The sequence below is a fragment of the Nannospalax galili genome, unplaced genomic scaffold (assembly GCF_000622305.1).
Source record: "Nannospalax galili isolate Female #2095 unplaced genomic scaffold, S.galili_v1.0 scaffold123, whole genome shotgun sequence".
Taxonomy (NCBI): domain Eukaryota; kingdom Metazoa; phylum Chordata; class Mammalia; order Rodentia; family Spalacidae; genus Nannospalax; species Nannospalax galili.
The window spans coordinates 122,643-139,904 of NW_008350332.1; the positions used below are offsets into that span (position 1 = coordinate 122,643).

The following is a 17,262-nucleotide window of genomic DNA, read 5'->3' on the forward strand; positions in this document are numbered from 1 at the left end:
TCTCCCCATCTCTATCTCAAATTATATAAGCTCCAGCATCTAACATAGTCTAAGATGGCTTAATAAGAGTTAATTCTGCTTAATATAAGAATGAAACAGCTCCCAACTCAGTGGAACATGAACGGAGGTCTGTGTTTTTAACCCCTCCACTTGCCCAAAAGAATCATTTCAGCTTAAGTAGAATAAACTTATTTTTCAATTTCTTTACCACATAAAAGTTGCATGAGCCCAAACTAACAAAATATCATAAATATAGAAACAAGAACACACAAGTATTTTAGGCCTTTTATTTTAATAAATAACTTCAGTAAATAGCGTTGTAAAAAGTGAACTGTCAAAATTAAAAGGCACTTAAAACAAGATTGTGACTAGTGAGACAGAGCGAGCACAGGCGCACGGAGACGATGCACAGTGGTTGAGGTGCTGCTGGGGGAGCACTGCCCAGGCACTGCTGAGGGAGCACTACTCAGGAGCTGTAGGCACACAGCCACAGGACAGCTCATGACGACTTTGAGTGTTTGTGAAAAAGGCAAATGTACAACCAAAATGTTAAAGAAAAAGTATTGATAAAAAGTCTTACCCACAAATTGCAAACACACATTAAAGGATTAGAGGAGGCAATAAAGAGCACCAGGAAGTAAACAAAAATAAAGTAAAACAAACTCAACTCAAAAGGTCCGCATTTAGCAAAGGCTATGAAAATTATGGCCTTTGTGTGAATAGTGCTAAATCGGGAGTCTTTATCCAAGCCTGGATCTATGAAGAGAAGGCAGAGAAGTTACCAAAGTGAAGTAACTCTCACGATGGCACACAGGTTTAAAGCTAAATTTTTCCTTCCTAACTCAATGAATTTTCTCACGGCCTTTGTAAACCAACTGTGTCAAAATTATTTTAATTGGAAACTGTCAACATGCCTGTCTTTCAGATATGTCATCAGTCATACCCAGTGGGCAGATAGCAAGATCACAGGTTTAAACAACCCTTGCCCAGCCAGCAGGACTGTACTCTCTGCATAAGAGCTAAGAATCGGTCGTAATGCATTCTCCTCAAGCCACTGCTTCAGCCCTCGCCCGGAGATCGCCCTGGCATTGTCGCTGGATGTGATGCATAAGAGTTAGATTCCGATGGTCCAGAAGGAAAGGTCAAAAAGGCACACTGTGACCTCAGCTGACAAGGATAAAAATCCTGTCTCAAGTCTTCTGTCAGTCCCTGGCATGGATTAGAACATTATCTTCAAAATAATAAAAAATAAAAAATTATACATATTGTACATTTTCAAACCCTGCAGGTGAACAAACCCGTGGCCACAGAGCCCGGAAGCTACCCTACTGTGACTAAGACAATGCTGCAGTGCAGTGAGCTCGGTGTTGAGAGAGCTGCCCACAGGACTCATTTTCCCTCATACTTCGGATTGACCACAGTTGTCACGGCACTCTTGTAAATAGGATTTTCACCCTAAAAAAGAAAAATTACCAGTTACTGTCTAAAATCACAGTGGTTAAAAACAAGATTAAAAGCTGTGACTGTTTCAATAAGTCCCTTCCAATGTCCAGATCTCACAGTGTGAGGAAGACAGAGAGGAAAACAAGCTTTGCTCAGACTGCAGGCCATCCTCCCTGGAGGGCTGCCTCAGGAAGGGCCTCCACAGCAGGGCCTGCACTGCCACCCTCATGAGGCATTTCTGAAGGCTTGGCTCAAGGAAGCACTGACCACCTGACTCACAGGCCCCAGTGCATAGGGGTGTTTGATAAAGAAAAGAGATGGCTGGCATGGTCCCCATTGAAGGAGCTGTGCTCCTAGGCTGTTCTTTAGAAGTGACTGATTTGGAGTTCCAGGTATGCTGCTGTCACCCACGGAAGGTGCTTAGAAGCCTAAAGGTGCTATTTTATCGCAGCTCCACCCTTTAGTAAGGAGTGCTGTGAGTGCAGCAAAAGACTCCAAGCCACAAACATCTTTCAAGATCCCAAAATATACATGGTGCTTTAAAAGCAGAAAAGTAACATACAGTTACTATAATGCAATCACAACTCTGTACGTGACAAGGTTACAGTATGATGGATGAAGACATGAAATGAGGCACTGACCGTCCCAAACAGAATTCTATATGTAACATAGGAACAGAAACTAGAAAAAAAAAGGGATTTAGCCTGAGAAGCTCCAGGAGGACACTTCCATAGTGAAACTGTTAACAAATAAATGATTGAAGAGCAAATAGGAATATATACAAAGTCAAGGTGTACGAAACAGAGACAAGAAGCAAAGGCAGTGCTGGCCTATCCCCCAGGGCCAGGCCACCAGCTTGAAGGGCATCAGCAGGTGTGCAAAATTAGAATAGGACTACACACCTGGATCCCTGATGGCTAATCTCAACTGTCAACTTGATGAGATCTAGAATCACCTGGGAGGTAGGCCTCTGAGCATGTCTACGGGGGATTACCTTGACTGGGTGAATTGAGATAGGAAGACCGCCCACTGTGGGCGGCACCATTCCCTGAGCAACAATATAAAAATGAGAAATTGAGCTAAGTACCAGCACTCACTGCTCTCTGCGTCCTAACTCAGATGCAGTGTGACCAGTTCCCCGAGATCCTGCTGGGATGACTTCACCATAACAGACTATAACTTCAAGCTAAGCCAGAGTTAAACCCTTTCTCTCTGGAGTGCTTCTATCAGAGTATTTAATCACAGCTGCAGGAAAAGTAACTAATTCAGGATTACTCAAGCAAATATCCTATAATGTCAACAAAATTGTTCAGAATCTTGAATTTTCAACTCCCTGGCCAACTGGAGCTAATATATTATTACACAGACTTTACAGTTGGGAATCCAGGCCCCAGCGCTGCCTCTTAGAAAGTCAGTTTCCATCTCCTATCTAGGATACTAGGATTGTCCATGCTTTCAAATACGCTGGGCTTTGTCTTTAATGCACTGAACAAATCTAATAGTACTTAAGAATTATAAGGGACCAACAAAACTGAAAGCAAAATATAAGAAAAGCTCAATATTACCAGGGAGTCTATAGAAAAACTTACCTTGGAGAAGTTTGCTTTGCCACAGACACAAACATTTACTTTTATTATTTCAAAGTCCAATCAGACAAAAGTTTAACATGCAAGGTTAGAGGTAAAATTACTCACTAGGTGTACTGAACATCAATTTAAATGGAGGTAAACTAAAGTAATTCAGATTAGTCTCACCACTCTAGGTGCAGCCCCACCTGCAGGAAGCCAGAAATGGTTCGCATCTGCAGAGCAGGACGAAGTCTATCCTCTTTGCCTACTCTCAACCACCCTACAGTGGTGGCCACAGAACTGCTTCTGTATTACAATATGTGAATTGTGCAATGCAGACTGGGAAATTTGGAGTCCACATTTAAATTTGTGTAACAGGAGAGGACAGACTTTGCCATAGCCTGTTAATTTTTTTCAATGTTTCAACATAGCTGTCTTATATGCTCAAATAATTACAGTATCTGCTAATGGTGTAACTAATTTGCAGGAAGCCTTGGTCTCATATCACACATGTGTTTTACAAGCTATAAATGGTTCTGATTTATTTATGCTCTTCTATTTTATTTATTTATTTATTTATTTATATATATGTTTTATATATGTGCATATATATAATATATATATATGTATGTGTGTGTATGAGTGTTTGCCTGCATGTATGTAAGTACACCCATGTCATGCAATGCCCAAAGAGGACAGAGAGGGTGTCAGATACCCTGGAACTTGGGAGTTTTTATGGACGGTTGTTAACTGCCATGTGAGTGCTGGGACCTGAACCTGGGTCTTCTGTAAGAAACAACCAGTGCTCTTAACCTCTGAGCCATCTTTCCAGCCCCCAATTCTATAATTTTTATTGAGAAAACATTTCTTATGATAACCTATAGTCACAAATTTTCCTAGCTTTCACTAAAACACAAATTTTTAACAAACATTTGCTTATTGAATTGTATGAAATGCTTATTTTGGCTGATGATGGAACACTGCAGCTAAAAATTAAATCAAGAATATAAATATTAAGTACAAATAATAATTATTATTTGTTCCAAAGTGCCATTAAATGTATAGGAAAGATAAATATTTCACCTCAGTAAAGTAGTGGGAGTTTCTGTTATGAGAAATAACTATATGAAATTGTTAGTATCTGACTGCTTCCAACCTACAAAGAAAACTTAAATTAAAAAAAAAAAATCCCAGTAAATGCCAGGCGTGGTGGCACATGCCTGTAATTCCAGTACCCGGGAGGCAGAGACAGGTGGATCTCTGTGAGTTCCAGGCCAGCTGGGGCTACAGGGAGATCCTGTCTCAAAAAGACCAAAAAACCAAAACCAATAAACAAATCCCAGTATTTTGTTTTCCTATAAAAACTGCTTTCTGTAAAGCATCAGGTGAAAGAACACATCAAGTTTGAAGCACATAAAAATGTATCAGCTGTCCCTAGACAAACCCAACAAGATTTTTCTACCAACAAACTAAAACCTTAAATAAAATCTTAGCAGTAAAAAAGATCTGGTAAGCCATGACTTCTAGTATTATTGGTACTTCCTGTGTCCCTTAAAAGTACTCAACATTCCCACAGTTGGGGCTTTCAGTCAGTCCATTTACACCATACCAGGCAAGGACTGTACCACTAAGTTACATCCTCCATCCCTTTGTTCCTCAAGTCCTTTGTAAATTCATTCCCAACAGAGTGATCGTGGCCACAGAATTCTTTACAAAGTGATGCTCCCATTATGATTATGCCCACACAGCAGTATTACCTCAAGTCACAACACACTGTCAAAATGGACAACTCTGTGTACAGTGTTCCATTCTTCCTAAGCTGGTAGGTCTCCCAAAGAGTGGGACTGCTAATCTGCTACCCAGTACAGAGGAGAGGACAGGACCCTGGGCCCTGGAGTCCAACTGCCTAGGCTTGACTCTCACTTCTCCCACTAACTGGCTGTGTGAGCATGGCTTCTCTACCTCAGTCTTCTCAAGTGATATAAGTATAAAGACAGTTCCTATTAGTCAAATGACTAACAATATAAAGTACTGAGAACCATGCTTGAAGCATAGGAGGATCATGTGGTATTAGCAATTACCATCAACAGCTTCTCTACAGAATTTGGCAAAGTGAAGGAGCTAAGAGCTGAATCCTCCCAGGCTCTAGCCAATCCACTGGGGAAAGAATTTGGTGCCAAGAATAATAGCCTTAAAAATGTTTACATGCTTGATTTAGCTTACAAACACATTAATATACGATAGAAAATTCAGATATGAGCAATTTGAACCTATTTAAGGGATAATTCTGTCTACTACTGATAGGTACCAAAGTTACCCAGGCTTGGTAAGTAGGATAAACAAGCTTTGCCCCAACTGAAAATTTTCAACTGAGGTTTTATTTTAAACTCTAGTAATATTTTATTCAAAGTTCTTGCTATAGCTGAGCATGGTGGCACACGCCTTTAATCCCAGCACTCAAGAAGCAGAAGCAGGTGGATCTCTGTGAGCTCGAGGTTTGCCTGGTCTACAAAGCAAGTTCCAGGGTAGCCAGGGCTACATAGCGAGACCCTGCTCAAGCAAAATAAACAATAAAAAGTCCCTGTCACATTAAAATTTTTTTCTATTTCAGACTTGAAAGAACCATTAACAATAAGAAATGCATACATCTTCTGGTTAAGTGAAATTTCAACCTATAATCAAGAACTAAAAAGTCTCAAAATCTTTCTATATGAATAACTTGAAATAGTAATTGTGAACAACACAAGCATTTATACTATGGCCATTTACTTAGTTTCTACTATTTCGGCTTCATAATTTCACTACTCCACCCTGGAGGTAATTCATTACATAACATCACCTCCCGTACAGGATTCAGTAGACTGTGGTTCACATGCTACACACAGCCACCCTATGTGACAGTTAACACCCTTCCTGCTGAGGACATGAAAACTAGGGTCTCAGAGAGGTGATGCAGTGCCGACTGTTCTACCCACTAAGGTGAGGCGCTCTGACTAGGTCTACCTGGCTGCAAAGTGCTCGCTTCTCCCCCCACACAGCTGCTGCGTCTATCCTTTATCATTTTCTGTAGTGTTTCTAAGCACAAGGTTAACACACAAGAGAAGCCACAAGAGAGCCATATAAATAAAGCCAGACTAAAAACAGCAGTAGTGAGAGATACACATGGTGCAGTGAAAAAAGAAAGCTCACATGCAAAGACATAAAGTGAAACGAAATACGAACGGCAATTCAGAGACCAGCTTTACGTCCATAGTTTGGGTTCTTGAAATTATTAATAGGACTCTTGTAAATCGGATTTTCTTGCTAAAGTAAAAGAAACAGTTTCTAGTGATTTCATCAGAAAGAAAATCAACATGCATAGTGTATAAGAAGCATTATAAAACAAAATTCTAATACTATACTTCTGAGATTCCTAATTTTTTAAAAATCCAACCAAACTAGTAAAAGGCAAATGACTAAAATTTATTTACAATTTAAGAATACTGAAGACTGTCAACTGCTTTCTTGTGTCAAAAGATAAATATAGGAGGGCCAGTGTTTAACCAGTCACTCAACTCCGTCCTGAAAACACTAAACCAGCAGAAGCTAGTCAAAGTCTATGTTTACCCTATGTTCATATAGCTTTTCTATAAAGAAAGGTTTACAGAGATACAATCTGAACATAGTAAAATACATCATAAGTTCAGTTCCGATATTTCTAAATCACAAACACACCTACCACAGAGCTCATTCCAAGGTCCCCTGTACTGGTCATCCCTTCCCTCACTCCAGCCCCAGCAACCACTGACTTATTTCTGCCCTTAGAGTTGTGTGTTTCCCAGAATGCCAAATGAAGAGAATCACAGTGGATGGATACAGTCTGGAGGAGATAGCCAGAAACACTGGAGCTGCCATTTAAGATCCTGTTTTACATTAGACAAAAGGGCAGGAGCAGATTCAGAAAGAGAGCTATGAAGGACTAAACACAGCGGCCACACAACAAGAACACATGTCCTTGTGCTGTTCTACCACAGCAGGAGGCTTCTGTTTCTCAGCAAATGCGTTCTTTGAATAATGAATTTGGAAGGAAATGAAATATTTAAAGAGGACTTTAAAAGTCAGCCAGACCATTAGTGAGAGTTACATTTACTTTGTGAGTCAACCTATTTTTAGTCGATGTTCTGTAACTTACCGTATCCCACTTGGCATTCATTTTCTCCTTTTCAAATTTAGCAAATTCCCTCCTGTCGTGGATTATCATTAAAAGCTTCCAAATCAGCAGCAAGGCCAAGCCAATAAGAACAATCCCAGCAACCACACCAGCTACAATTGGAATGATGTCTGGACCAGTAGGACAGTCTAGAAAATAAAAAGGCTAATCATTGAGCATGAAAAGTTCAAACACAACCACAAAGAGTTGGGCAGGATCTTAAGACTCAAGTGATACACACTATCCGAAAAAGTGAGTTTGCAAGACTGCAGGACATGATTAGTAAGAAGTCATTTATTTTGGGGGGTGTCTTTATTCCTAAAGATTGAAAAAATTTAAAAACGTAACAGTATCCAGGGGCTGGAGAGATGGCTCAGAGGTTAAGAACACTGACTGTTCTTGCAGAAGACCTGTGTTCGAATCCCAGCATCCACATGGCAGCTAATAACTATCTGTAACTCCAGCCTCTTCTGTCCTCCATGGGCACTGCATGACATGGGTGCACTTACCTACATGCAGGCGACACATACATACACATAAAATGAAAATAATAAATTAAAAAAAAAAAAAACCAACAATGTCCAAAAATAACCGAAAACAAGCCTGGCATTGTGACACACCCCTTTAATTTCAGCACTTGGGAGATAGAGGCAGGTGGATCTCTGTAAGACGAAGGCCAGCCTGGTACATAGAGTTCCACGACAGCTGGGGCTGCAGGGATCTCTCTCTCTCTCTCTCTCTCTCTCTTTCTCACACACACACACACACACACACACACAAGCCAAAAGCTTGTAAATAAAAATGGTGCACGCCTTTAATCCCAGCACTCGGGAGGCAGAGGCAGGCAGATCTTGTCTCAAAAAGACCAAAAAAAGAGTTCATTGTAAGTTACTAATGATAAAAAACATCAAAGATGATTGATCCCAGCACTTAGGTTGGCAGAGGCTAGAAGATTGTCATAAATTCAAGACCAGCCTGATTGACCTATGTAGCAAGTTCCAGGCCAGCCAAAAGCTACATGGCAAGACTGTCTCAAAAATCAAAACAGTAATTCAGAGAGAGAGAGAGAGAGAGAGAGAGAGAGAGAGAGAGAGAGAGAAAGAAGAGGAAGAGGAAGAAGGGGAGGAGAGGGAGGAGGAAAGGGAGGAGGGGGAGAAGGAGAAAGAAGAGGACTAGACTAAATGTTGAGATACAGCATGTTCATGAATTAGAAGACAGCACTGTGGGCAAGATGGCTCTTTAAATTAAGGTGCTTGCTGCCAAGCTTGATCACCTGAGTTTGATTCCTGGGACTCACATGGTGGAAGGAGAGAACTGACTCCAGCAAGAGGTCCCCTGAGCTCTACACTTAGGCTGTGTAACATGGAGCCCCCCCCCCGACAAAAACAAAATAAAAGGAAAAAGACAAGAAGAAAGAACCTTTAAGACATCATTTCTCCCCAACTTAATCTGTAACTGGCACAGGATGAGTCAAGGTCTTATCAGGACTGCTACAGATATCAGTAAGCCCCTACCTATCACAAGACCCTGGGTTCACCAACACAACAAAAACAGCAACAACACCTACAAGGCACACGGAGAGTTCTCATTGTAACAAAATGCTTGAGCAGTTAAGATTTAATCTGATTGAAAGTCAATGGATACACATTTATCAAAATACCACGTTTTACTTAGTATGTATAATTTTGTGGTTTTTTTTTTTTTCTTTTTGAGACAGGGTCTCCCTGTAGCCCCAGCTGTCCTGGAACTCACTATGTAGACTAGGCTGGCCTTGAACTCACAGAGATCTGCCTGCCTCTGCCTCCCAAGTGCTGGGACTACAGGCGTGCACCACCACGCCTGGCTAATTTTGTGCTTTTTATGTCAGGTAAGAAATTAAATGAAAAGGGGCTAGAGGTGGCTCAGTGATTAGGAGCACTGACTGTTCTTGCAGAAGACCTGGGGTCGAATCCTAGCACCCATATGGCAACAAAGAACTATCTGTAACTCTAGTTCCAGGGATTTAATGCCCTCTTCTGTCCTCTGCAAGCACTGTGTGACACAGGTGCACTTACGCATGTAGGCAATATACTCATACACATAAAATAAAAATAATTTAAAAGATTTTTTTAAAAAATAAATTAAGTGAAAAATGGCAAGTAATAAAGTTCTAAGAGAGTGTAGCTGGCTAAAAGATGCACACAGATTAATGGGACAGAACAGTGAGAAACTAGGAGTCTCACATGGTCACCTGATTTTTCAACTAAAGTGGGAAAGGGACAGTTCAACAGATGACACTGAAACTACTGGACAATCATACACAAAAACTGAAATGTACTCCATAAACTCAGATTAAATCAAAGTGAGTTACAGGTCTAAATATAAACAAAGCTTAAGGAAGAAATCATAGGAGAGAAATCTTTATTCTATTTGGTTATAAGAGTTCTTAAGACAATAGTAAAGGGAAAATCATAAAAGACAACATGAGTCAAACTGTACTTGAAAATTCAATCTTCTGGGGATAGGGGTGGCTCAATGGTAAAGAACACACCCAGAATGCCCAAGGATCGGTTCATACTATACTTGAGCACCAGGAAAGAAAAAAATAAAAGATCCTTGTGTTCATACACTGCTAAGAAAGTGAAAAGACACAGAAACACAGGCTAGGACACTATTCAGAGCTCCTACTTGATGATGCAGAACAGTACGGAGTTTCTTAAAGATGTGTAGGGCCAGCAAGCTGGCTCAGTGGCTAATGGTACTTGCTGACAAGATTAATGACCTGTCTTTGATCCCCAGGACCCACATGGAGGAAGAAGAGAAAAAACTCCATAAAGTTGTCCTCTGACATATATACATATTCAGGCATACAGAAAACAAATAATAAATGCAAATCCATTTCTTTAATAAATAAAAATTGGGCAGTTTTCTGTTTTGTTAGATGCTTTACCCCATGCTCCACACAAAAAAATCTGTGTACTACTGTGGGAATGACAGAGAATCCAGAAAAAGCTACTGGAAAAGCCAGGTAAAAAGTGCTTACTTTCCACGAGGCATGGTGGTGCACACCTTCAGTCCTAGCACTTGGGAGGCAGAGGCAGGTGGATCTCTGTGAGAGCGAGTGCTTACTTTCTCATCATTTCCCAACAAATTCTCTTCCCAGCACCCAAGACTAAACCAAGCTCAGATGTCAATACCATCAACAATCACATCACTTCTAAGGGCAGAACTGTTCCACTTGGGAACATTCTGATTTCTCTCTTCCTTGTTTTGTATATAGTTAGCCAAATACTATATTAAGCTCAGACGAAAAATTTCCCAACATGAACCTACAATAGTAAGAGCCCAAGACTGTCTCCAGTAGGAGAGACCTGACAGTAATCCTGAACACAGAAACAAGGTCTACAAGAGACAAGGCCTGCCATTCCCCGCCAGCTACCTGGAGTCTCCACAACATGAACAATGGCTTCGTTGTTCCCATTCACCGAGTAGGTAAAGTAGAACCAGCAGTCATCCACGTCCTTCTCCTTGCAGTGGGTCACGGGATCAACCTGCACTGGCTGGGGCAACTTATCCCGGCTTTCGACCTTGGTGAGGTTGAAGTGTGAGCATTCCTGAGCACAGGTGTCCTTTTTTTCTCCTTTATTGAAGGCTCTGCACTGAACACATTCTCTGTTAAAACAGAAATTGGTATTGTTACACTAAAAATCTATCACTTAAGATGAATTTTGCTTATAGAGTTTAGTGTGCTACAGTAATGGCCAATGACAACAGAAGAGGACCACAGCAACCAGGAGGCAGTATGTTCAGCAAGAAAATGCTAGTTTCCATCAACCATAGCCAAACTACTGTCACTAAGCCAGCACCACTATGGCTGGCAGAGCTGGAGCTGAAGGGGAAGGGGCAAGGGAAGGCCACCCTGGACAAACTCTACTGGTGGCAAGGAACTCAGGAAGCCCCTGGCTATGGAAGCTGCTCCCGTACCTTCCACTGGGGGAGCAGAGTGCCTGAGGGTCTTGGTGACACTGGACCTTATCAAGAGCTTACTGAACTTCTGATTCACAAACCTTACTTCCCAGTCTGGTGTGGGAAGTTGTTCAAGATTTCACTACAGACTTGCCTTCCACAGCACAGCTACTGGTCTTATGCAGGATGTAAGAGAGGCCTATATCCTTTTAAGAAACACCAACGTATGTGCTGTTCATGCCAAATCTGGAACAGATATGTCTAAGACCTCCTGCTAGCACACTGCAGACCTATGGGATGTGCTTGAGAATTCACTCTGATTCAGTCCTAGCACTAGCAGGCTGAGGCAGGAGGATCTCAAGTTCAAAGCCAGCTTAGGCTATAGCAAGACCCAGTCTCAAAGACAAAACAAGCATGGAAAAAGAAACCACTACACTAGGAAGCATTTCATTATCAGAAAATCCAAAAGGTGTTCTCTTCTTGCTGTTACTGGTCATTCTGATGTTGGGTTTCCCCATGAGACCAAAAGACCACAGTGTATAATTGGGATAGGAACATGGAGCAGAAATCAGCTATCAGCAGGACTCTGTTCTCAGCTGTGTGTGAATTTTATAGATGCAGAGATATGAAGCATTAATGGAGCTGGAGAGATGGCTCAGCAGTTAAGAGCACTGGCTGCTCTTGCAGAGGACCTGGGTTCTATTCTCAGCACCCACATGGCAGCTAACAACTGCCTCTAACTTTAGTTCCAGAGGAATCCAACACCCTCTTCTGACCTCCATGGGCACTGTATGACACAGGTGTACTTACACACATGCAGGCAATACATTCATACATATAAAATAAAAATAAAGCATTAATACAAGTCAATATATCAGTGAACAAATTTTAGCAGTGCAATTTTGTAATAATTCTAAGTAAACCTGATAAATTTTCCTAGTTGACACTAACATTTGGGGTTTTTTTCACAAGTTAATTTCTCATTGATAGTATAAAAAATGATAGTCTCTAACTAGACATGGTAGCATACACCTTTAATTCCAGCATTCAGGAGGCAGAGGCAGGTTGATCTCTGAGTTCAGGGCCAGCCTGGTTTACACAGCAAGTTCTAGGCCAGCTGGGGCTATTAGGAGACCCTGTCTCAAAAAAAAAAAAAAAAAAGAAAGAAAAGAAATTATAGCTTTATTAGACTTCTAATTAAAATCACAATAAAGGTGGGGCTGCAAAGATGGCTCAGTTGGTAAAATGTATGCTTCACAAACATGAGGACCTGAGTTTGGATCCCTAGAACTCATGTAAAAAAATAGGCATGAGGGCCCATGTTTGTCAGCTTAGCCCTGAGGAGGTAGACAGGTGGATTCTTAGAGCTTGTTGGCCAGCCAGCCTAGCCTACTTGTTGAAGTACCAGGTTAGAGACTCTTTCACAAAGGTGGAAGGCTTCTGAAACAACACCATGCACACGTGCATCTATGTGTTCATGTGTGCATGTCCCCCAACACAAAACTTAAAAAATAAAATGAAGGCTAAAAAAAATCCCCCAAAACAAAAAACTAGCCCTATATCTCAAATATATAACACAAGTCCTAATAATTTAAACAATGTAACTATTGGTAATCATAATTTACCAAGGGGAAAGCCTTCAATTCCATTAAGGGAAAATTAGCCACTGGACTAGGGTGTATCTCAGTGGTAGAGCACAGAGCTCTATCCCTAGCATCAAAGTTAAAAAAAAAAAAAAAAAAAAAAAAAAGATGGTAAAGCCAATTCAAACTAGGTAACAATGAAGATTCATCATACAGTGATTTCAGATAAAACGCCAGTACAGTTCTCATGACATACTTCAGTGCCAGTAATACACACTCGCTATTAAGAAATGAAAAGCAAACTTCTTTGCAGCACTGTTCTTATAGTGTATGTATCAGCACTTCCACTGGCTCTAGTGGTATGACAGCAGATGCTGGGGTTAGCAGGGTGAGTGGTGACTATTCAAGCAGCTAGGAGATACTTACTTATGCTCAGCACAGACCCCAAGGCAGGTCTGACACGTCTCACAGGTTGGCCCTTGAAACTTGGGATCTGTACACTTACAAACGCCACACTCGCAGATGCCCCGGCCATTGCAGATCTGGCCATTTGATGCTATGCATGGAGTAGTGTCCAGAGAACAGTCGCATGCACTGCCAGTGTAATTGGGAAAACATTCACACACACGACACCTGCAGATACCATTTCCTGCAATGAAAAACACCTTCTCAAAATAATGTTAAAATACATCATCGTGGCAAAAACTCTCAAGCAAAAACAAGCCACAACAAAGATGAAAGTGGATCTAAGGGAAACTGCCTGCCCTTTGCTACTTGTTCGCCAAGCAGGCCTTCAGATGTCTCAGCCCGTCAGGGCTAACGCAGCATCACTACTTTCTGTGCTTGGCTCACCTCCACAAATTAAGCCGTTGGATCTATCACAGTTGAAATTATCACACTCGCAGAATTTGCCAGAGTAAATCTCATTTGTATTATCTCTCTTCCTACAAACACACTGTCCGCAGACACACTCTCCATTGTTGCTACATATTTCTGAGCTGTTTTCCTTCCTGCAGTAAGCATCCATGTCTTCACTGTTCACTTCGTCCGTGCTGCACTCACAGTGCCTCCCAACACGCCCTTCATTACACCTGCAGAAAGACTCCAAATTATAATCACATAAAACAGAAACAACATAACCATCTCTTAGCACCACCAGCCTATCAGGTGGGGACACTGGTGCCTCACAGGCAGCTATGTTGAGACCGCACGTCATGCAGACACACTGGCAGGCAGCCACTCAGGTTCTTAGAGAACATGCAGTAGTCTGGGGAAACTCATCATCAGAAAGGAGCCATTCTGTTCAAAATGAAAAATACTCCACTAATGTGCAAATAAGCATCTAAAAAAACAGAATAAACTCATTTTTAAGAAGAATAAGATATATTCTTAAATGATATGCTATTATTTTACTGTTACTGGCTAACTACTTCTAAGTTTCAAGCAAGGGTCCAACTGTTAACATGGAAAGGCACAACGAATGTACCCCAAAAGTTCAAAAGCCATAGAGTATACAAATTGAAAAGATGACTAGCACTATCTAAAAGTAAATGTACTTCACAGGTCTAGACTTTGACCCCTCCACATATTCTGGAACACTAGTGTCCATGGACACTGGATAAAATGAATCAGCATAAGATAAGCAAAAAGAAAGCAAAGAATTTCCCAGAAAATCTTTCTGTTGTAATGACATTACTAAAATAGATCTTCCTCACTCAAACAAGATATATACAACTCAGAAAAACATAATATCAAATTATTATTTGAAACAAGCAATTAAAAATTGATGATGAACTACGGCTGTTTATTTTTCCTTGGCCAGTGATACTAAACAGTCATGTGGGACTGACATTTAGGTTAAAATGTTCTATTATTTTAAAGAAAAAATTGTGTTCAGAACACATCCAATTCTAAATTTTTGTTTAAAAAGTAGCCAAGGGGCCCAGTGAGATAGTTCTGTGACTAAAGGCACTTGCCACCAAGCTTGACGACCTAAGGTCAATCCCCAGGACCCACATGATAGGAGAGAACCAACCACACAGTTGTCCTCACTTCTACATGTCTCACATGTACATGTGTATACATATAAATAAAATTTAAAGTAGGTAGGATATACAAATATTTTAAAATAATTTTAGTAGTGTTCACATCCTGAAAAAGTTTACTTTTTATTCCAACAATACAAAATTAAAGTAATAGAAGGTAAACACTGCTACTGTTTGCTAACTCTAAATCACAGATACAGCTGCCATCTAACTCTGAGCGTGTGGCCTACACACAGTAAGGGAGGGAGTCATGGATCTGAGGTCAGCTTAGGTACATAACAAGACCCTTTACTCAAAGGAAAACAAAAGAAGTGAAATTAAAAACCCACCATTATCAGTTTGGTATTTTTCCCTATAAATGTATCTTAAGACGTTTTGTTTTGCTCCAGAGAACTGGGAATGCCCCCGCAAGGGGCGCAAAGGCCACTTTATGGAAGTAAGGCATGCTACCCGCCTGGCTGTAAAAGCCTCTAGGAGGAGTAATGAGCAGTTATTCTTAAGAATAGGAAAAAGAGTAAGGATTGGGGAAAGGAGTCTGTATGTAACCAAAATACATGGTATAAAACTTTCAAAGGAGTAATAAAAAAAAAAAAAAAAAAAAAAAAAAAAAAAAAAAAAAAAAGTGTGTAAGACCCTGAAATTGAGCTTTTGAGCAATAGTTGGAATAGATGATGTTTGTTCTAAACAAATGTTCTCTATGATTTACCAAACACAGTAACTTTGCTGCACTGCAGCCCCCTCACTCACCCTCAAGGCCCCCACACTCACCCCCAGACCCCTCACTCACTCTCAGACCCCTTACTCACTCCTAGGCACTTACACTCACCCACAGGCCCTGCGCTCACCTGCAGGCCCCACACTCAAATGTCCCATTCCCCTCGTGGCACTGGGGGCTTTCCGGGATGCCTCTGCTCTGGCAGTCACACTCACAGATGAACTTAAGAATGACCTCAACTTCTTCATTGAAGCCCAGAGGCTTAATTTTAATGGTGGTTTCAGAATCCTTATTTGGGCATTTATTTGCAGTTATGCTAATTTCAAATTGAACCTTGAAAGGGAAAAGTTAGATTAACAATTTAGCAAGGAATATAAAAGTATTCAAAAGCTACTCATGTCTCTTAATGTTTCTTAGAAACTAAATTTGCTTATAATTAAGTGATTTTTCTTTTCTACAGAAAATGCTCATACAACAAACCTCATCACCGATGGAAATGTTGGAGCACTTCCGCCCATTTTCTCCAGTTCCATTCACCCCATTCTTGCAGTAGGATTTGTAGCTTATTGTTACTCCTTCTGGCAATTTGCTGTTTTCCAGAATGACTTCTGAAGAAAGGGACTAAAAGAAAGACCAGTCATGAAGAGGGAAGACAAACAAAATACTACTTGAATACATAAAACCAATGGATAAAAAAAAAGGTCATGATAAAAACTATCATTTCAGTACAACTCACTCCAACTACGTGACTAGAAAATTCACAAAGACTCTGGTCCAATCTTCAAAATAACATATACAATGGAAGAGTGTTTCTTAATATTTTATTATTATTTTTATTTCATGTGTATGAATGTATTGCCTGCACATGTGTAAGTGCACCGTGTCATACAATGGCCATGGAGGTAAAGTGTTGAATTCCCTTGGAAATGGAGTTATGGATGGTTGTTAGCCCCCAAGTGAGTGCTGAGAATCAAACCCAGGTACTCCGCAGAGCAATCTCTCCAGCCCTCAAGTGTTTCTTTTTTATTATTCAGCTAAAATGCTAATAATCATAAAAACCAGAGGCCTGACAGATCATAAGGAGTCCTAAGGATGTGGAAGATGCTTGCCCTCCCCACTGTTACCAGGCTGTCCTCTGGCCTGCCCTCTTCCAGAGTAGCTGGAACTAACAACTCTGCAGGCTAAGGACACAGGACCACTGCAGTCTTGCTTGCCCCTTCAATATCCCTATAGGCCCTAAAGAACTGGGATGCGCTCAGTGGTACCACACTTGCCTAGCAGTCATGAGGTCCCAGGGTCAGTTCTCAACACTGCCAAAATATAAAAAAATAAAAGGATAGCCTAAGAGGAAGGATTCAAATCAGTGCTTATTGAAAATGCCAGACACCTCAGGACAGATGAAGGCGTTATAGTGACAAGCACTTGTCATTCACACCCTATAAGGACAGAACTGAGGAAAACAATCTGTTCAGACAGACAGGGTTGCTGGACACTAGTACTGGGAGGCACACGTAGGAAGACCTGTTTGAGTTCAAGGCCAGGCTGGTCTACACTGACAGTTCCAAGCCCACAGGGTTACAGAGTCAGACTCTGTCAAAAAAAAAAAAAAAAAAAAAAAAAGCAGCCCCGGTACAGATAACAACTAAACAACTAGAATCTTGGAGCCTTTGTCAAACGATTCTGAGACAAGAGCTCTCCAAAACATCTGGAGACTCTCAAGCATGTAAAATAAAGATCAAAGTCAAACATGATATAGCAATGTAATCTCCAGCAC

At 40.9% G+C, this 17,262-nt stretch overlaps 1 protein-coding gene across 1 annotated transcript in view; it reads right to left on the reverse strand.

Moving 5' to 3' along the window:
* Positions 1 to 273: 273 nt before the first annotated feature.
* The window catches only part of Itgb1 (integrin subunit beta 1), a 52,768-nt gene continuing 35,779 nt past the window's right edge, over positions 274 to 17,262 (reverse strand). Inside the window, exons 10-16 of the mRNA XM_008847586.3 lie at positions 15,969 to 16,109; positions 15,619 to 15,821; positions 13,581 to 13,819; positions 13,155 to 13,377; positions 10,619 to 10,851; positions 7,183 to 7,349; positions 274 to 1,455 (exon numbers count right to left, since the gene is read on the reverse strand). Coding sequence (XP_008845808.1) covers positions 1,390 to 1,455; positions 7,183 to 7,349; positions 10,619 to 10,851; positions 13,155 to 13,377; positions 13,581 to 13,819; positions 15,619 to 15,821; positions 15,969 to 16,109 — 1,272 coding nt within the window. The 3' untranslated portion in view covers positions 274 to 1,389. The remainder of the gene's footprint in view (positions 1,456 to 7,182; positions 7,350 to 10,618; positions 10,852 to 13,154; positions 13,378 to 13,580; positions 13,820 to 15,618; positions 15,822 to 15,968; positions 16,110 to 17,262) is intronic.